We start from the raw sequence: 21,653 nt of genomic DNA on the forward strand, positions 1-21,653 counted from the left end.
CAAACCAAGTAAATCATTTAGTTTACAATCTAGAGAAGGTGGAGTCAGGGAGGGGATTTCTCTCCTCCCATTGCTATATTAGTCTGACTTTCTCTTGGTGCTGTCACATTCAATCAGGTTACGAAAATGGTGAGGTTGAGAATTTTTTTTTTTTTTAATTTGCTGCCAACACATTATGGGGGTAAAAGAGTAAATCTCCCACTGTGCGTGTATAGATTTCTTTCTGCGTAATTACTCACAGTACTGTTTATGCTTTGAAAAGCCGGGCTTATTAATTTATATGTTTAAAGTAGTTCAGAAAACTTGTTTTCTACAAACTGACCTGATGGATTACAGTTTTCTGGTGATTAGTGTACATTTTTGAAATGTAAATATGTCTCTTTTTTTTTTTTTTTTTAAATTCTCTCTCCTTAGACAACTTACACAGACAAAGGAGAAAAGGTAAGAATACAATGGGGTTTATTTTCCCTCCAGCAAAAGACTGGGACTGTTACTGCAACACAGATAATATTAATTTCTTATTCATTGATTGTTAGGTAGGATAAAAAGCAAAAAGGGGCTCCAGTTTTATAGTGTTGAAACACTGCTTCTATTTATCGTTTTCCTTCTCTGTAAATTGCAATTAATGATGCAAATCCTTTTTCTTCACTTTTTTGGGGAGGGAGGAAGGAGAAATGTAAGATTAGTGACATTTATCAAAGAAAATCTAACTCTTCCAAGTCTAAACATAAGCATGATTTATTTTATTATTTCTCACTAATGATTCTAAATATATTTTCAAAACTTTTTTCAAATTTAAAGCATTTTTTAAAAATACTAATACATACAGCAAAATTATGTTTAGTTGCTAAATACTATACCATATAACACAGATTTACTTTATGTAACTTTTATGCAAAGTACATACACAAATAATTAACAGTGATGAAAAATGATAATACAGAAGACAATAGATGTCAAATCATAGTTAAAGAAGAAAAGCTGTTTATTAAAGTAGGGTTTGACCAAATAATGTAATTAAATACTCCAAATAAATTTGTTAAACTCCCAAACTGTAATTTGGACCCACATTTGAAGTTGGGTAAGAGCTTTCCTCGATGAAAATTAATCTTTAATGTAACAAGGTTAACAAACTCATATTGGATCCAAACAATTGTGCAGGTTGTTTGAACAGTGGCACAAATTCTATTTTCCATTATTCTCTGCAACCCATCCCCATTACAATCTGTGTAACTGAAAGAAGAATTTGACCCATTGGCTTGATTCTGTTCTCATTTGAACTGATTTTACATGTGACTTAATTTACTTAAGTGAAAGCACTCCTGATTTACAAGGCTGGGAGAACAGAATCCGATCCTTTGTGTCCAGCAGTGACAGACAAAGCAATGACTGAATGGATTGACTGCTGTGTGTTTTTCACTCCACAGGGGACCCCAAAATATTATTTTCCAGAATCATGAGGGACAGAACCCCACTGTAAATTATTCATGGAATTTTTTTCCAGCTTTGCTCCTTCCTGGCTTGTGAATATTTTAGTAACACCTCCCTCACCCACACTGTAAAAAGCAACAGAGGGTCCTGTGGTGCCTTTAAGACTAAAAGAAGTATTGGGAGCATAAACTTTCGTGGGTAAGAACCTCACTTCTTCTTACCCACGAAAGCTTATGCTCCCAATACTTCTGTTAGTCTTAAAGGTGCCACAGGACCCTCTGTTGCTTTTTACAGATTCAGACTAAAACGGCTACCCCTCTGATACTTGTCACCCACACTGGTATTTTTCCTCTAGAGCATGCTTTTAGGGTGCTGTGATTTGATGCAGACAGGCCACATTTACTCTGATGACTGGCACCCAGACATTATAAATAAGCTTTTGGTGACATTGTTTTTAGACAAATTATTGTTGAATGTTTAGAAGAAAAAGTAATTGTTTTGCTTGAAATGTATAACACCCTCCCTCCCCTGGCCTTTTCAAAGTCCAGTGTTCTGGGGGTCAGCGTCCTGTGACAATCAGCGCTCTGTAGGGACTCCTCAGAAAACCTGTGAAGTGTCAGTGCCTCAAATTATTTTCAACCCTGCAAAACTGGTGAATTTCAGATATCCCAGGTATATATTTTATAAAATCCTAGTCTCAGGTTTGTGCTTTCCCTGGTTTTATTATTTCAAATGATAAATGTGCAATCACAGCATGTTTCTCTAACTCAGTGGTTCTCAAACTGTGGGTCAGGACCCAAAGTGGGTCACAACACCATTTTAATGGGGTCACCAGGGCTGGCATTAGACTTGCTGGGGCCTGGGACCAAAACCCAAGCCCCACTGCCTGGGGCCAAAGCTGAAGCCCGAGGGCATTAGCTCTGGCTGGTGGGACTCAGGATATAGGCCCCACACCCGGGGCTAAAGCCCTTGGGCCTTGCCCCCCCTCCCCCCCCCCCCCACGCCTGGGATGGTGCAGCTCGGGCGGGCTCAGGCTTCAGTCCCCCTTCCTGGAATCATGTTGTAATTATTTTTGTCTGAAGGGGGTCGCGGTGCAATGAAGTTTGAGAACCCCCGCTCTAAACCAATCTAAGGATGGCTTAGGTATACTCATTGGTTCTTGTTAAAATAGAGACACTGTAGGCTTGAAAGTGTTGCATGAAAATGGCATTAAAGTGAGATCCAAAACCCAGCAGGTTCATATTAACTCTTCTTCATTCCATTTAGCCCGAAGGAGGCAAATTTCTCCACTTCCACTCTCTCACATTCTGGGTTGGAAATGCTAAGCAGGTATGTAGATAAAAGTCACATGTGTGCCTGTGCTTGTGAGGTCTCGGGCTTGGATCTTTCTTGTGCACTATCACTGTTTGAAGAACGGGGGTATACTGTAATCTGCCTTTGCTATTGGCTGTCAGGAGGGGAGGGTCTGTCATGTGATAGCTGGATGGTCCTAGGGATCTGCATTCAATTAAAATTCCATCTGTGGCTGGCTCTGGTGATCTTGCGTAGAATGATGAAGGTGTTTCAGCACTTTTACTCAGTGGAATGTTCTTCAAGGATGGTCTTTGGACCATTATTATGCAACAGTGCTGTTTACACTGCAGACAGGGCACCGATGGGTGTATTTGTGTGGACATGCATATAAACATTTGTCCTCCTAAGTTAGTGGACATTCAGAAAATCCAAAATAAATGAAAATATGAAATCCCAGAAGAGATTTGCAGTGGCACATGTTTAATATGAAAAAAACCCACAAAAAAACCCCATAGTTCCTGCTGCTTCCCTGCCCATGTCCTCATCCCCAGGCCTTTCTGAGTCATTTAGATGGAGGTAGTAACTAGCAGTCTTGTTTGCAGAGAGATAAGATATCAGTCTTAGCTGATTGGACCGGCAGTATATCATTCCATGTTAAAAGGACACTGGCAAGTTAAAATCCCTCTATTTTAAAAACCTGTTTCTTTTTCTCGGTGACATCTTAGATTAATGGAAAGAATATTCAAAAGTTCACTTACATTTCATCATTCATGGTATTCACTTGCATTCGGTTTGGAAAAGGGTAGTCAATTTCACTCACATTCGTGCTCAGCTACTGATCCGTTTCTCTTTCTAATTCTCCTACATTAACCTGATGTTGCAATTTTGGGTTGCAAGTAAAAGGGAAAACATTCCTTTCAGAATAAGCTATTCCCTTTTTAAAATGTCACTTAACCTTTTCTTTTGCTGTTAGACTTTGTAAGAACACATTAAGACCTGCCCTTTTGCTGCCAGATCCCTTTTCATGTCAATTACAGCAAGGTTTGCAGTGTGGGGTTGATTCTTTTCTCTTCCAGCAAAGTGAGTAAGCTCATGTAGCAGGTGCAGGAAAGTATTAAAAAAGGCAGTGAATCACTGCAAACTGTTGGAAAGACTCAGCAGGAAACCACAGTCGCTGTCAGCAGGGTCCTTCCCTCAGGGGAGATTATTTCTGATCCCTCTCCCCCCAATGCTATAAAAACTCCATGGCCCACCTGTACCACAATAACTGGTTTTCTGCATATAAAAGCCAGGGCAGGTGTTGCCGGGTAGTTGCCTGGGGCCCCACTCCACAGGGGCTTTGTGAAGGTACATTGCTCAGGCTTCGGCTTCATCCCCAGGTGGGCTTCAGACCTATGTAGTGGGGCTTTGGCTTTCTGCGTTGGGCCTCAGTGAGTCTAATGCTGGCCCCGCTGGGCGGACCCCTTGAAACCTGCTCATAGTCCCCTGTGGGGGCCCCGGACCCAGTGGTTTATAGCAAGAAAAAAGAACAAGTTAACATAAGCAGACAAAGAATCCCAACCCAACTGAGACCTGTGATCGCTGCCTATGGAGCCCAAGATTCTGCCTCTCAGACAGTCACTCTTGTGCAAAGGGAGTGGACGCTGAGCTGGATTGAATCCCTTGTTCACCAGGGACCGGGCAGTGCCCTTGTTGTCTGTTACATGCTAACGGCTACATTTGCAAAGGGACCTCTACTTCCTAATGTACACATACAAAGGGCCACTTGGCAGACTGGGACATCAGACCCTTACCAGTCTCTGTGCGCAAGTGCCTGTTTGTGAGTGAATGAGGGTTGTGCAGGTGATATATATATACACACACACACACACACACACACACATTCATAAGCATATTTCCATAAAGCCTTATGGGTGGCACCCTCATACCCTCCTTCTGAACTTACTGCCAGAGGCTTGGACACTGACCATGGCGGAGGCAGTATATCTAAAATTCCTCTTTGGGCTCCCCTCTGGGGCAGACACTCCTGTGTCCCCCAAAAGGGAAAGAGACCCTGATCCAGCTGTGGGCTCACAGCTACCAGCTATGACAGACCTGCCAGAACAGGCACCCCACCACTCCTGTCTTGCTAAGTTAGGCACTCCAGTCAGCTTCAGCACAGACACAGAGGTTGGGCCACACCCATCTTCAGTTCACTGATACAGATGCACTCAGCTCAGGGGCTTCTTAGTTAACAGAGACTTTCCTAGTGCTCAGTGTTCAGCCTTTCTGGGCAATTTGCAACTTTATAGTTCTAGAGTCTTTTGATCTTCAATCTTATTTATTTTGCTTCCTTTTCTGTCCCTACTTCCCTTACCCGAAATAAGCAAACAGAAAATAACAAACCGGTAACCACTTTGTCTGTTCTCCAGCCACCACACTTAAAACTCACTTAAAATCACTACCAGTATCTTAAAGCAATGAGCTGTGCACAGACCCTGCTTGACTACACCACTGTGACAGGTTAGATCACAGAACCCCCCTTGGGAACTGCCAACTGATGTGCCAAGACTACTTCTGCCCCTGCTTTTCTGCCCTGTCAGCTTAGGACTTCAGTGCCCTGCCTGGTTTGAGCCAGACTTGCTAGCCTGCTGCAAACCCAGACCCAGGTCTGAATCACGTCCCCTAACAGCTGTAAGCTTACATGAAAGCAGCTAACAGAGGTGTTCTTGTCTTTAACACTCAGATGCCCAACTCCCAATGCAGTCTAAACCTAAATAAATCTGTTTTACCCTGTATAAAGCTTATACAGGGTAAACTCATAAATTGTTCACCCTCTATAACACTGATAGAGAGGTATGCACAGCTGTTTGCCCACCCAGGTATTAACACATACTCTGAGTTAATTAATAAGTAAAAAGTGATTTTATTAAATACAGAAAGTAGGATTTAAGTGGTTTCAAGTAGTGACAGACAGAACAAAGTAACTCACCAAGCAAAATAAAATAAAACATGCAAATCTATGTCTAATCAAACTGAATACAGATAAGATCCTCACCAGTTCCAGAATACTTCCTTTTACAGACTAATCTCCTGTTAGTCTGGGTCCAGCAATCACTCACACCCCTTGCGGTCACTATCCTTTGTTTCAGTTTCTTTCAGGTATCTTTGGGGGTAGAGAGGCTCTCTCTTTAGCCAGCTGAAGATAAAATGGAGGGGTCTCTCCTGGGCTTAAATAGACTTTCTCTTGTGGGTGGAGACTCCCTCCTCTCTCCTATGCAAAGTCCAGCTACAAAATGGAGTTTTGGAGTCACCTGGGCAAGTCACATGTTCATGCATGACTGAGTTCCTTACCAGCCAGGCCACACTCCTGGGAAAGTCCATATGTGGATTGATGTCTCCAACTTCATTGTTGGCTTAAGTGTTTCTTGATGGGGCACTTACTGAGAATAGTCTTTTCTCATGAAGCTGACCAACTGCTTCACTACAACCTACTTAGAATCAAACAAGTATGCAGCCAATATTTATAACTTCGAATACAAAAATGATACATGCATACAAATAGAATTAATAGTTTCAGTAGATCATGACCTTTACAGAGATATGTTACTTGGTATATGTAGCATAAAACACATTCTAGTTATGTTATATATATATATATATATATATTCGTAAGCATATTTCCATAAAGCCTTATGGTGGCACCATCACAATTGTACACTAGCTGTTTGCTAGAGAATGGGGCCAGTAGGTGATGCTAAAAAGCTGTCTGTGCTTTGGGGAGCGCTAGTATTGAAATGAGTGTTACCGGAAAATAGTCCTTTCCTTTCACTCTAACATGTTTTCATGTCTTTCAAAGGCTGCCTCGTTTTATTGTAACAAAATGGGATTTGAAGAACTGGCCTATAAGGGCCTGGAAACCGGCAGCAGAGAAGTGGTGTCTCATGTAATAAAGCAGGATAAGGTAAGCTTACTGAAGAACGCTTTAAGACACTATCTAAAGAATAATGTCACTACTCTGGTAGCGGATCGGGGATAATAAAGTGTTGTTTTCAGTCAGTTAAATTAGGGGAGAGAAGAGATGAGGTCTCGTGGTCTCAGCACCAGACTAGGAACCAGGAACTCCAATCCTGGCTTTCACATAGACTTCCTATTAATTTGGGCAAGTGATATAACCCAGGTGCCCCAGTGATGTCACATGGCCAGCTGAGAGGGTGAACACCCAGGTTAATTTTCATGATATGCTTGGTCTTTTTGTCTGGGCAAAGGTAGGTGGGTCACATCTGAATTCCAGCTTGTCACGTTTTGTGGCATTAAAATAAACTGCATCGGAGTTCTTGAAGCCATTTGGAATAACCCATTAGCATGGGGATGTCCTGTGAGGCAATACACATATTACATCTGCTTCCTCATCTGGAACTGAGGCAAAAGGCTCAGTTTCAGGTCCAAGAACTGACATTTTTACAGTTTTCTGATCGTTGGCCCAAAATAAAGAAGAACAAAAAGGGACTTTCTAATCTCCAGTTTCTCTGAGGCCAGTCCTGCATCCTTTCCTTGCCTGTACTCAGTCAAAACTAGTGATTTCAATGGGAGTTTTGCTTGAGTCAGGACTGCAGGACTGGTCAGTAACAGCAATGCAAACCATCCTGAGATTTTTTAAACTAGAGCTGGATGAATATTGCATAAAAGCATTCATTAGCATTTATGCAAATAAAAACACATACATGTCTTCAATTTACCTATTAGGGTCCAATCCTGCAAACCCTCCTCTAGACAGAGCTCCCACTGACCTTATCTGACAGTAAATAATGTATAATATTCTGCTTAATTCTCAGATCATATTTGTCCTCTCATCTGCTCTCAACCCTGAAAACAAAGGTAAATGAAAATGATCATCAGGAATGACAAATGACTGCAGGCAGCTAAACCTCCTGGAGCGTAATCTGCACAGGGAACACTACTGAAGGCTACAGCGACTAGACCTCCCCCACCTTTCCTATTTTGCTATCATAGGGCCATTTATTATCCTGTTCTGCAGGGGCTGTGTGTGGAAAGTAAACAGGGGGTAGGAGCTATTTTCTCCTGCCCACAAATCCCTTAGGGTGACCAGATGTCCTGATTTTATTGGGACAGTCCCGTTTGTTGGGTCTTTTTCTTATATAGGCTCCTACTACCTCCCCACCCCCTGTCCCGATTTTTCACATTTGCTGTCTGGTCACCCTAAAATCCCTGTTCCCTAGAACCTAAAGAACCAGGCTCTTAGGGAAAGGGAGGGGTTCTAACTTGTGTGGCTGGAAATCCTGCCCTTACGAAGCAGTCTCTTCTCGGGCCCTGGGTTACCGGGGGAGGCTCCTGTGAGTGGGCGGTTTTTGCCTACCCTGGTTTAGGAAGGATATAATGTGATCTTTACCTGATAGTGTGAGCTAGCTCTGAGCAGGCCTTTTAGTGACTGTTCAAGCTCATATTGTATCTTACAAATGGCCCCATGGCTGTGAATGGGGACAGAATTTTGTCATTTCACAAATCCAGCTGATAATTTTACTGGGTTACCACTTCTTTAGTCTTCGGATCGGCTCTGATCCTCCCTGAAGTCCAAGATGATCCTCTTGTGGAAAGCACTCGCCCTCCTCCCCAGCACACCCACAAGGGAACAGTGTTGGCTGTTATTTAGCATGATTAGTTTACAGTCCCTACAGCTCTGCTGGCATCAGACTGTCCAGCTAAGAGGACAAGGTCTGTGCCCCAGAGGGTTTACACGTGACTTTCAGTAACAAAGCAGACAAGAGGATAGGGTGGGGGCAGTGAGAAGGCAGGCCAGGGGATTGATTGCTACAATAAACTGATTTGGCCACTGAGGCAAAAGTGTGTGCTCCTGCTGCTGCCCAGACAATCGGCCCCATCCTGAACCTCTGAGAACAGATTCCTGTAACCTGAAATTGCTGCTTCCCTAGGAGGGACTGTTGAATTCTCAAGTGAGGCAGGGATAGGGAGTGCTGCAAAGGTGGGACGCTCGGCCCTGGGCCGGAAGTCATGGTGACTGTGGCTGAACGTGCTCTCAAGACTAACCCATGCCAAGCCATTACCCGTTCCCTCCCTTTGCATACACATGCAATTCTCACACCTACCAAATCAATGGGAAACTTTGAAAACTGTTTCTCACGCTGCTGCATCTAATCAGGAGGAAGGAGCCGTTGATGCAAGGCAGAGCAGCGAGCCAGCGACAAGCAGTCCAGCTGCACTGAGCTCCATGCCTGGTCTGTCAGGCACTGCGAATGAAAAGCCCCTTGGGTCACTCTCTCTCACACGCACACACACACCCTCTCTCTCTCTCTTTCTCTTTGCACAGAAATGGGGGAGCACTTGGTGAAGCATGGAGATGGCGTAAAAGACATTGCGTTTGAAGTCGAGGATTGCGACTTCATTGTGCAGGTAAATGATGTAATCAAAGAACCATAAAAAGGTAGGGCTGGAAGGGACCTCAGGAAGTCATCTACTCCCCCTGTGCTGACGCAGGACCAAGTATTGAAGTGGCCAAGCCAGTTCAGTTTAACATCTCTAGGTCTTGCAGGGTTAAGTACTCCATAATATAGTGTCAGTTTAACCACTTACAAAGTGTGAGAGGCTCTCTTGCCCATGTGCAAAATTGCAGTGACTGCACTGAAGCAAATGTTGACGCTGGGAAAACACAGAACATGATGCACCGTAGTTTCCATCTACTGGGACGTGAACTTGCCTCGAAGTGCGGTTCTGCTCTGAAAAGTGACTCCATGGAGACAGCGTTGGGAGGTTCCATGTGTGCTGTGTCTCAATTGCTCCATATGAAGTTCACATCATTTACTCTAAAGGATGTTTTTTTTCTAACTCCCAGCCTTGCAATCACTCCATGGGATTGGACAGTCAATCCAGGGTCTTTCCGGTTCGTGTGTTGTCCCCAACAATATTGTAGAATTAGATGCTGTATGTCTTCTCCTGTAGCATCCAGCATTGGACAGTACTGGAGACATGACCAGGCTTGATAGGTCTGTTCTAGCATGGCAGTTCTTATAGTCTTCTGTTCTCTTTCACAGAAAGCTAAAGAGCGTGGGGCAGTGATAGTGAAAGAGCCCTGGGTAGAGGAAGACAAATATGGAAAAGTGAAATTTGCAGTCATCCAGACGGTAAGCCTGAGGAAAGAGTTGTCTCTGGTCCATCGACTGTAACGTTGTGGGCTGCAGGAGTCGGGGCTGCAAGATCACTAATCACACTCACAAGTGGAAAGGGAAATCGATCGGCTGCATGGGCACTTTCCATCAAATGTTGCAGAGCTGAGCTTTTGGGCCCCAATTCCAGGCTCCAGAGCTCCCCCTCTATGGTGGCTCAGATTGAGTGGCTGGTGCGCTTCAGCTACTGTGGGCTTTACAGCAACCCATTGGTGCCTATAGGTAGCTGCTGTAAGTTAGAACAGCCCTGGGGCTGCTCTAGTTTATGGTGAGGCTATGCCAGCCCCTGGAGCAGTCCAGAATCCTGGAGGTGGCATAAATCTGCCTTTGCCTGCCCCCTTTCAGCAGAGGATCCGGCTCTCTCACTCTTCTGAATATATGACTAACCTGAGGCCAAGTGCAGGCTAAACTGAGTTCCCCAGCTACAGGTCAATGGAGGCCCCTATAGTTGCCTACATCTCCGCTCTGGAACACATCCACTACAGGAACCTAGTGACACATGGGAAATTTCAAAATATGCAACGACTTCTTTGGAATCTGCACAGTGAATATTTAGCAAACATCTGCAGTCTCTGCAGCCAGCACCTGGAGTTAGCATAGGGTTTTCTAGCACTCTAAAATCCCTGGGCTACTTACTGCTCAGACCCAGTACCACATTCCCTATCACATGTAGGGGAGTCAAAATTGGACCCCTGCTGCTGAAAGCAACAGGTGCTGGTAAGCCCTTGGCCATCAGAGGCTTCAGCCCCTCACATCGCCCTACGGTGAGCCAGTAGTCAGGCTTGGTGAACCTGAAAGGGTTCCAAATCCAGGTTGGGTTTGATAAGACACCAATAGCTTGGAAGCTCCTTGGAACTTCTTGGGTCTGCAAATCTGAGGATTGGCTGCCTTGTCAGATTTCCAGCCCTTGCATTTCCCATCCTGGTCAGAAACAGCATCTGAATGGCCTCTCTCACTAGGAGCTTCTGGCAGTGGGAGTTGGGAGGGAAAGAAGCTCATTGGACCACTTCAGAATCCACAGCAAGATGCAAGTTACGTTTTTGAACTAGGCGCAGGTCCAGGTGCTTATTGAACAGTTATTGGATTATCAGAATCCGTGGAGAGGAACAATATTTGTAATGTTACCCATTTTCTCCCCTCCCAGTATGGAGACACGACACACACGTTAATAGAAAATCTTAACTACAAAGGTCTCTTCTTACCTGGCTTTGAGCTACCTCTCTTCAAAGACCCACTGTTACCAAAGCTGTAAGTATATTCTATAGGGCCTGATCTAGCAGTTCTTACTCATACAAAACTCCCACTGGCTTTGCTGAGTAAGGAATGCAGGGTCAGGTCCTCAGATCACAGTTGTTTACCTTCTGTATGGTCCAGTGAAATGTTCAGATGCTGGGCTGTCTGTATGCAATAGACGTGAGCTCTAGGTAAACCTGTGCTGAACTCAGGCATTGTGCTTTGCATGGTCTCTTGCAAACGTCTTCTGTTTTTCCTCTATTTGGGGTCCGTCACCTCCTGGTTATGCTTGCAGTTTCAGGCTCAGATGCACCTGAAAACTCAAAAGCGAAATTTGGTCAAAACTTAAGATGGGCCTTATAATGGAATGCTAAACTGTATTATATTGTTCAGCCACACGATGGCGCCACAGCAATACCTTGACATAAGCGAACAAACAGCCATTCCTGGCAGTACATTAAAGCAGGGGTTCTCAACCTTTTTCCTTTTTAACCGCTCCCTCCCCACACACACACACCTTGCTATAAAAACTCCACAGACCACCTGTGTCACAACAACAATATAAAAGCCAGGGCTGGCATTAGGGGTACCAAGCAGGGCAATTGCCCGGGGCCCCATGACACAGGGGCCCATAAAAAGCTAAGTTGCTCAGGCTTCTGCTTCAGCCCCAGGCAGCGGGGCTCAGAGCCCCGGGCTTCAGCCCCACGTGGCAGGGCTTAGGGTTTCTGCCCTGGGCCCCAGTGAAATAACCCTGGTCCTGCTGGTGACCCCTGGTTGAGAACCACTGCATTAAAGGATCTTCTGAATGACACATCTCTGGTGTACTGCCCTGAAAAGGAGGCTCTGTAGCCCGGCTAAGTCTGGTACAGGAGCCTGACCTGCTAGTAGTAGCCCTGCAACCTACCCTGTACAAGGTGTGCCTGACAATTCACATCTGGCTCTGGATCACAACCCCAACCAAACGTGCAGGGTGTCTAGATTCAGGGGTTCGGTTTGACTCATTTAAGAGACAGGGAACAGATGCAAAATTCAGAACCCAATTTGGCTGCTGGACCCTTCCCCCAAAGCTCAGCCACTAGGGGGTGACATGATCACACATGTGAGCAACCAACCAGCAGTGACGCATACACAGGACAGTACATTACACTGCGAGCAGTTGTGCTCGTACCCAAGTATGGGGCCTGGAGGGAATTTCCCCCGGGGATTATTGGCAGAGAGTTTTAGTTGTGTTTTATCTCTTCGGCACGGCGTGGGAGTTGTGTGTTAGGAGCAGATGAGCATACTTCCAAGGGACCCTGGTTCTTTCTCACTGGCACCTGTTTTGATGGCACTGGTTGTATTTTAAGAGCCGTGTCACTACATGCATCAATGCCACCTGCTTTTTGAATGAAAACTGACAAGGTGTTTCTTTCTCAGACCAAGTGGCAAGCTGAGTTTCATTGACCATGTGGTGGGGAACCAGCCGGATCTTCAGATGGTCCCTGTGGCAGAATGGTGAGAACTGTAGCAGTTAGAAAAAGCCACTCAAGCAATTCTCTCTGCTAACAACAGTGTTCAGTAATTTATGTCCATGTTTAACATTCTATTTATTTTATTAACACTGCTGTCTTGCTGACAGGACACTGCACAATGTTCAGTTCTCTTAGGAAAGTACACTCTGGCTTCCAGGGAAGCAGGGCTATATTCCAACATGGTTCTCAAGAGGGCAAGGGCTAGCCAATGTGCCGTGGGATTTAGGGGAGTGCTATCCGCTGGCTAGGGTCACGACCAGCCTGCCCACATGTCTGCATATGTCAGAAGATATTCTAAAGAAAAAAAGTAAATTATAGTGTAAATGAAGTAAAACTCCTTTATCCACCTGAATCACATAGAGGAAGTGACATTGACGGAGTGATTCAAAGAAAGACAGGTTTCAGAGTAGCAGCTGTGTTAGTCTGTATCCGCAAAAAGAACAGGAGTACTTGTGGCACCTTAGAGACTAACAAATTTATTTGGGCATAAGCTTTCGTGGGTTAAAATCCCCACTTGGTAAAGCAACTCCCATCTTTTCATATGCTGTGTATTTATTACATATGAGGACTTGCGGGATCGGTCAACACTACACGCCGCCCTGATGGTTCAGGGACAACTACATTGAACGCATCACTGGCCACTGACAGTACCAGGAGGTGTGAGCCGGAGCGACATTGTGCATTGACTACGAGAAAGGGAACGAGATGCATATGCTGTGTATTAAATTTGTTAGTCTCTAAGTTGCCCCAAGGACTCCTCATTGTTTTTTCAAAGAAAGACAGTCAGCTGAGGAAACCCCTGGAAAGTGACTCCCAGCTTAACACAGCAAGTAGCCAAAAGACCCCTCGTAAATACAGTCCCACCCCACATTCCTGAGAGACCTAAAACAAAGTAAGCTGTGTGAGGTTTCAGAGTAGCAGCCGTGTTAGTCTGTATCCGCAAAAAGAACAGGAGGACTTGTGGCACCTTAGAGACTAACAAATTTATTAGAGCATAAGCTTTCGTGGGCTACAACCCACTTCTTCGGATGCACAAGCTGTGTGAGTTTATTTAATCAGCAAAGACCATTATCAGGTGATGTAGCCAGAGGGCTTGAGTGAGTCACATGTAAAGCCACTGAGTAGCGTTACAGCAGTGAAAGGCAGAGTGAGTGTAAATGAAAGTTATTTTGAGTGGATCCAATTCAGCTCTGCCAGAAGATGATGCACTACTCATTAATTTCAAGAGGTGAGATGACGTGGTGGCAAGGATGTGTTGTCCTGTGAACCTGCAGACATTCAACTGCTCATGCCCTGTTAAAGCGGAAGGGAGTTTCATGGGTTAACCCTGGCAAATGAGGAGGAAACTATCTTCTTTACTTTATTAATCTAGTGACAGAAACTCACCGGTGCTGAAGTCCACAGTTCTCAGAAGCTATGAGTTGGTTTAAGGGGGAATGAAATCTGCCTTTTCTGTTCTTGGTCAGGTACCAGAAGAACCTTCTGTTTCATCGGTTCTGGTCTGTGGATGATAAACAACTGCACACACAGTTCAGTGCCCTGCGTTCCATTGTGGTCGCCAACTATGAAGAGACCATAAAAATGCCCATAAACGAGCCAGCAGTGGGCAAGAAAAAATCCCAGATTCAGGTAAATACTCATGAAACTTGGGTGTTGACATCAAGATTGTTATTTCCCCAAAGGGCTGTGGTCATGCCCAGCGCTTCACACAGAAACAACAGGTACAAGCTGCTCAGGGCCAGGACCTAATTTCAGGATTCAGGAGGGCTCATGAGTCAGTGCCCACTTATTACACTAGATGGCGATGTCCCACTGAAGTTATATCTGGGTGAAAATCTGCAGTTATGGTCGGAAAAGTGACTCTGGGAAAAGAGCCTTTTCTTATTCAACAGAGCTGTTGTAACAGAGTGAGGGACTGTTAGACAAACAGGGGTGCTGCTTGCACTCAGACTGAGTTTGCTGTCCTAATACTCATAGTCTAGCCCTCTTATTTCACTAGTAAAACAGCCGTGAGTTTAATTTTCCATTTTGTGGCTGGGCTGGAGGCAAGACCTTGGGTTGAGCTGCGACTGCTTTTGCGTCTTTTGTTTGTAAGCATAAAAGCAACTTAGAAAATGCACAACAGTTGAACCAGAGCCAAAAAAATTCCTGCACTAGTAGTGTGTGTTTGTTTCTTGATAGGAATATGTGGAATACTATGGAGGAGCTGGAGTCCAGCACATTGCTCTGAATACCCCCGACATTATTACTGCTGTAAGTCTGGCAATTTAGTGAGTAAAAATAAAAATGAAAAGAAATCCAGTATGTTGCACAAACTTTTTAAGTCGCTGTATGTAGCAGTGCCCTTAATTTTCTCTGAGCTACGGCGTAGTGAGCAAAACAGGCCAGTTCACTTACACAGAGCTAACCTGTGACAGATAAGGTTTTTAAAGCTGTTTCCAAGGGGTTTGCTTAATTGCTTCAGCAATGGTGGCTCACAGAACAACCCACTAACTCTCCTTTGTCGTATGGCTGCAGAGATGTCAACCATCCACTTAGGGTGACCAGATGTCCCGATTTTATAGGGACAGTCCCGATATTTGAGGCTTTGTCTTCTATGGGTGCCTATTACCCCCCACCCTCGTCCCAATTTTTCACACTTGCTCTCTGGTCACCCTACATCCACTGCACATTGAATTGTCTCTTGCAACATGTGTTAACTCCTTACGCTTAACAATCCGTTCCACGTTCCGTTTAGCTGTGACACTCTGAGGACCTTTCCCACACTGATGAAGAGCTCTGGGTAAGCTCGGAAGCTTGTCTCTTTCACCAATAGCAGTTGGTCCAATAAAAGACATACCTCACCCACCTCCTCTCTCTAATTATTTTGCATGATTTTTGTGCATTCTCCTACCCCAACCAGCACAAGAGACACACCTATTTCTTCAATGGCTCTATATGTAAGAAGTTTGGTGGGTCTCAGCTCAGTGTCCAGATCACAAAAACCCCACCACAATTGACATTACCCGTCCCCCTTGTCAGCAGCCACAGCAGAGAGGCCAAAACTGACTAGGCCACGAGGATTTGCCCTTCGAGGTGGTACATCCAGGTCAAGATTAAGGCGGATTGGCAGGGGCTTTGTGGAGGATGCTCATGTTACCATTGCACATGCTGTAGTTGTCAGTTTATACATATAGGATTAGAAACTCCAGGCCTGTCAATCTGATCTACTTCACCGGCACTAAGTTCTCTCTCGCTGTCTCTTACACACACAGAGTTGTTGGGATACTGAGCACTCATACACACAGAATCTTGTTGGAAGACTGCAGGCTAACTCCTGATGCCATCTGTCCTGTCCATCGAGGACTCAAATCAGATGGGCTAGAGCAGAGGAGTCTTAGCGTAACCCACACACCTCCTGGGTGTGGTGTTCTGTCCCATCTACTTGCACTGAGAGCACGTAGAGAGAGATTAATGAGTCTGCTACAGCCTGAGCTAACAGCCACGTGGCTTTTAGCCCATGCAGTAGAGGCTCATACACTCAGCTCCAGAGGTCCCAGGTTCCATCCCGCCCGCCGACAACTGGGGTCTGTCGGCGTTACATTAGCATCAGTTCATTTCTTGGCATGTGTCTCTCTCTGTTTCCAGGAATTCAGCTGACTTCTACTGTAACCCTTGAATTCCATCCCCTTTAGAACGGGTCTGGCTTTTCCCGTTCATTTTTTAATGACATGGAAGTGCTGCTATAAGGGTAGGTTCTGTAACAGCAGCCATGCAGGCAGCCGGATAGGCAGTGGTTGTTTATGGCTTGAATGAGTGCTAGCCTAGGAGGATTGCACATGGACTGGTTTGCATTAGGAGCTGCCATCTGGCTCTCTATGCCGCATGGGCCCCACTTGACCTGCTGCTGAGCTCTTCACACCAGCTACTGGCATTTCCACAACCTAAGCCCTGACCCAGCAGCGACTTTGGTCCTCTGAGCGGGGCCATGCTTTAGCCAGTAGGGTGGGGAAAGGGGTGAGCAAAAGAACCACTTGAACGGATCTCACTCTTGTGTTACAGGTCACCAACCTGAAACAACGGGGCATGGAGTTTATGACGGTTCCATCCACTTACTACCAGCAACTGCGAGAGAAGCTGAAATCTGCCAAAATCAAGGTTAAGGAAAACATCGACAAACTGGAGGTCAGCCTGGTTCTCAAGGCATATGCAGACAAAACAATGCAATCTCTGGCATTTCAATAACACTTTCCAATCTGGAGGGTCGCAAACAGCTCTGCGGAATGCCATCTCTTCCCTCACCACTCAAGTTGGGCGGGACTTTATCAATTGTTGGAACATGCCAATGTGCCCAAACTGAAACTGTTCATGAAAATTAATCTGTTTCAATGATGATTTTGTCAGGAATTTCTCAGGTCCAGGATGGGTGGAGGGAGAGACAGCCCCACCCCATTTGGAACAGGGATTTGAGCCTCCGTCTCCCAGATCCCACGTGAATGCCCTAATCACTAGGTATTGGCTATTCTGGAGTATGGAGTGTCTCAGTCTTTCCTCCCCCCCCCAAAAAACAAGCTTAAAACCCCTACATTTTTCATGAAAACAAATTCTTGTTTTCCGTACTCACCACTAAAATCCAGCCACTCCTGGGGACAGATTGTGACAGTAGTTTTAACAACCCAGTGACATGACAATCATTTAGGAAGGAAGTGGAGAGTAATGCATCCACCTGCAACTGCAGACTGAATTTTAGATAACCACAACATAACTCCACAGATTGGCATTTGACCTGAACATTATTGTGTTTAAATCATAATCTCTAAAGATCCCGACGCCACAGAATTCCAGATATTCCAACTCAACCAGCTCTGATGCAGATCAGACATCAAAAAACTTTTCACAATATTGTTGAAAGATTCAAGTGGATTTCGGGGGTTATTTAGCACCAGCTTCCAGCTTCTCAACAATTCTCCAAACAATTGGTTTTATTGTTTTTCTTTCCAAGGAACTGAAAATCTTAGTTGACTTTGATGAGAAAGGATACCTGCTTCAGATCTTCACTAAACCCGTTCAGGATAGACCCACTGTCTTTCTGGAGGTCATACAGCGCCACAACCACCAGGTTTGTTGAGTGTTTGGGGCTTGAGAGGTTCTGTCCTGGCTGATATAACTGAAAATGTTGAGATTTTTCATTATCATTTAAAAAAATGAAGCTATGCCAAAAAGCACTGGTAGGCAGGAGCAATTTTGGCTCTGTTTCATGTCCCTGCGACCACACAGGGATTTTGCTCTGAGATTCTTAAAGTTAAAGTTTTGAAAAATGAAAAAGCTGCTGCAGGGACTTGGTTCCTTAGACCAACCGACCCAAAGTGGCAGCTGCAAGCAGCATGGTGGGATTTCTCATGGGACCTGGGAGCTGCCATGCTTTTGACGAGATGCCGCTGCTAAGCCGTTTTTACAAAAGAAACATTCAAAATCCAAGTTGCTCTCGGTTGACTGAACTCACATCCTAAAGGGACCTTGGCCTGCTCAGGCCATCTTGATTGTTAACCAGGCTGCTGATGTTTGGCAGTCCCGGACCATGATTGTAATGGTATGAAATTCCAAAGGGTACTTACCCACTAACCTCCTTCCTTCAGCCAGTGTCTCACTCCTTCAGAGCACCGTGTAAGACACCAGACTGGGGAGACTTCCTCCCAATGGAGAAAATGGCCTGTTTCTGGGCCTCAGTGGAGAATTCTCGTTATTGCTCTATTTGGTGCCTATGCACGCTGGGTGGATACACCAGAAATAGAGAGATAGAACCAGACTCTCCTGAGTTTGCCTGCTCTATTCCCTTGTCACTCCAGAATTATGTGCTTAATTTTATTATCATTCTGAGGTGGGAAGGAAAGGGGAGGCATTTTTTCATATATGTCACAACGTTGTATTCTCGATGGAGTCTTTGGTATGGCTCTGACACTATAAATAAAGATTAGCAGCTTGCGTAGCACGTTCCACCATCAAACTTCAATTAATTAATCCTCACAAGATTCCTGTGAGCTGCAATAGGTAAGCAGTACCATCCTCAGTCTATAGATGAGAGAAACTGAGGCACGGGAAGGTTAGATGACTTGCCTATGACCACTGCAGTTATCAATGGCAGAAGTTCGTGGCTTCAAGTCCCATTCCTAGTCCACCAGGACACACACTAATATTCTGTGTCCTCAGGGAAGGAAGTCCCACTGTATGTAAGTAAAGCTCTTGTGGCTGTTTGGTTTACTCCTGAGACTCTGGATATAACAAATTCACTTGCCATGTCCACATGCCAGTTAATGTTCTTTTCTTCCCATATGTAGGGATTTGGTGCTGGAAATTTCAAGTCTTTGTTTCAAGCTATAGAAGATGACCAGGATGCAAGAGGAAACCTTACCATACTGACAGCAAATGGAGAAACTAATTTCATCTAGAGCCTCTCAGCAAGAGATAGGCAGCAGACACAATTACTTTCATATATAAAAGTGCCTATACAATAAAAAAAAAATCCCCAATAATTTTGGTAATTAGCCCAACACTAAGCATATAAACCAAGGAAATTCACCGTTAAGCTTGGGCGGCAGGTATAATAGGCCGCCCAAGGGTGGCTAAGGCTCCCCTAACCCAGGCCATGGCCCAGCCCACACTCCGCCCTGATGCCCCGCCTCTCTCTCCCCCTCACCCCCGATGCTCGTGGGGTCTCAGCTCAGAGAGGCCCGGGGGTCGGGCCGGCGCGGCGGGTCAGTTTGGGCTGGGCCGGTTCGGGGTGGGTTGGGCCAGCGGGCCGGGTAGGTTTGGGCCGGGCTGGTGTGTCGGGCCGGGTCGGGTCAGGGTGGCGCGTTGGGTTGGTTCAGGTTGTCGTGTTGGGTCGGTTCAGGTCGGGCTGGCATGTTGGGTCAGTTTGGGCTGGTGCACAGGTTGGTTTGGTCTGGGCTGGCGCGTCAGGTCGGTTCAGGTCGGGCTGGGCGGGTGCGTCAGGTCGGGCTGGACCAGAGCCTCGGGTTGGGGTGGGCCGGTGTGTCGGGTCGGTTCCGGTTGGACTGGCACGTCGGGTTGGTTTGGGCTGGTGCGTCGGGTCGGGTCGGGCTAGTGCGTCGGGTCAGTTCAGGTTGGGCCGACACGTCGGGTCGGCCTGGCGCGTTGGGTTGGTTCAGGCCGGGCCGGTGTGTCAGGTCAGTTCTGGTTGGGCTGGCATGTCGGGTCGGTTCGGGTCAGGCCACCGCGTCGGGTGGGTTTGGGCCGGCACATCGGGTCGGTTCAGGTCGGGCCGTCGCGTCAGGTCAGTTTGGGCTGGCACGTCGGGTTGGTTCAGGTCGGGCCGATGCGTCAGGTCGGGCTGGGCCGGCACGTCGGTTTGGGTCGGGCTGGCACGTTGGGTCGGTTCAGGTCGGGCCGTCGCGTCAGGTCAGTTTGGGCTGGCACGTTGGTTGGTTCAGGTCAGGCTGGAGCATCAGGTCGGTTCAGGTCGGGCCGGTTCAGGTCGGGCCGGCATGTCAGGTCAGTTCCGGTCGGACTGGCACGTCGGGTCGGTTCAGGTCGGGCTGGAGTATCAGGTCAGTTCCGGTCGGACTGGCACGTCGGGTCGGTTCAGGTCGGGCCGGCATGTCAGGTCAGTTCCGGTCGGACTGGCACGTCGGGTCAGTTCAGGTAGGGCTGGTGCGTTGGGTCGGCATATCGGTTCGGATCAGGCTGGCGCGTCGGGTCGGTTCAGGTCGGGCCAATGCGTCAGGTCAGGCTGTGCCGGCACATCGGTTTGGGTCGGGCTGGCGTGTCGGGTTGGTTCGGGCCAGCGCATCGGCTTGCTTTGGTCCGGGCTAGCGCGTCAGTTCAGGCCGGGCTGGCACATCGGGTCGACCAGCGGTTTGGAGCAGCTGGGGCGGGAAAGCCAGTGCTTGGAGCAGTTCAGCCAGGGCTCCTATGGCAACAGCGTGGGCCCTCAGGACTACAGTGGGTAAAAGGGGCAGGACCTTGGCTATAAGGGGCGGGGCCAGGGGGCTATGCTCCCCGAATTGGGGGATTCACATGTCACCAATGCAGTTAAGTTTAAACTTAAAAGGAATCCAAATGTGATATGGTACGGCAATGTAATTAGGGCATTCCAACAACCATAACTCTACCCTCCACTGACATGGGGGGGCAGGATTTAAAAATAATCAAATGTCTTTAAAATCAGTTTAATCCAATCTGGGCTGCTAAATACTAAAATGCCTTAATCAGCACTACAGGGTAGTGTTCAGGTTTCTGCTGAAGAAGGAATTTCAGTTATAAAGAATAACAGGGAGAAACAACCCATTAACCCTAATGAACTATTTGCATGTTACGTACACACAAGATTTCAGCGAATTTTAACTATATGAGAAATGCAAAGAGGGCAGAGTTAAGGTTTGGTGCCCTAACTGCATGTCATACCTTAAAATGTTTGGATTTCTTTTAAATTTAATCTTACCTGTGAATTTCCTGGGTTTCTAACACTTGATTTTGGGATAATTACAATGTCCCTGTAATGTGGTTTAACCTAAACTGCCAATATATGCTCTCAACCTTAACTCCACTTTAATGTAGTTATTATCTAATTCATTTTAATTCCTAAGCTAATTAACATGTACAGTCTCAGAAAATGTGTTCTGTACTCAAAGGGTACGTGCGGTAACTTTGGGGAGGATGCAGTGGATTGTCCATACATTATAAAGGGGTTGAATCCCTGCTTTAAGTGCAAAACTTAACTCCGCCTTTGTGGCAGAAATATTTTTGGAAGTGTCAATGTTCTGATGGGGATAAGAGCTCGGGAACGGGAGGGCGAGGGTTGGAATTAAAGAGAGCAATTGCCTTTTCTCCTGGCTCCCAATCAGCCCCTGGCTGCAATTAAACTTCATGCTCATAAAAGTGGATCCCTGTAACCAGATCTGCAGTTAGTGTCCCCAGCCTCTGAGCCTCCGCCACACACATTCAAAGAAATACTGATGAGAGACAGAGGCCTGCCACTGATGCAGACATCTACCAGAGTAGTAGCGCGCAG

The 21,653-nt window shown here is 46.2% G+C and overlaps 1 protein-coding gene across 4 annotated transcripts; it reads left to right on the forward strand.

The window, feature by feature from the left end:
* Positions 1–6: 6 nt before the first annotated feature.
* HPD (4-hydroxyphenylpyruvate dioxygenase) lies at positions 7–21,188 on the forward strand. Of its 4 annotated transcripts, none has more exons than XR_004648263.1 (15): positions 7–129; positions 415–441; positions 2,698–2,760; positions 6,563–6,667; positions 7,539–7,581; positions 9,050–9,132; positions 9,771–9,860; positions 11,047–11,150; positions 12,552–12,629; positions 14,113–14,275; positions 14,828–14,899; positions 16,688–16,810; positions 17,628–17,744; positions 18,961–20,228; positions 20,285–21,188. XR_004648263.1 is itself a non-coding variant. In XM_034791170.1 (15 exons), exons 5-15 carry the CDS (start codon positions 6,587–6,589, stop codon positions 19,069–19,071), a joined length of 1,065 nt encoding a protein of 354 aa, XP_034647061.1. In that variant the 5' UTR covers positions 29–129; positions 415–441; positions 1,975–2,103; positions 2,698–2,760; positions 6,563–6,586; the 3' UTR covers positions 19,072–21,188. The 4 variants fall into 4 exon arrangements, 2 of the variants coding, with proteins under 2 accessions (XP_034647060.1, XP_034647061.1); XR_004648264.1 differs by having other exon boundaries at positions 18,961–20,172; XM_034791170.1 differs by adding an exon at positions 1,975–2,103 and having other exon boundaries at positions 29–129; positions 18,961–21,188.
* The last annotated feature ends 465 nt before the right edge of the window (positions 21,189–21,653 follow it).

Source organism: Trachemys scripta, chromosome 15, assembly GCF_013100865.1.
Source record: "Trachemys scripta elegans isolate TJP31775 chromosome 15, CAS_Tse_1.0, whole genome shotgun sequence".
NCBI lineage: Eukaryota > Metazoa > Chordata > Testudines > Emydidae > Trachemys > Trachemys scripta.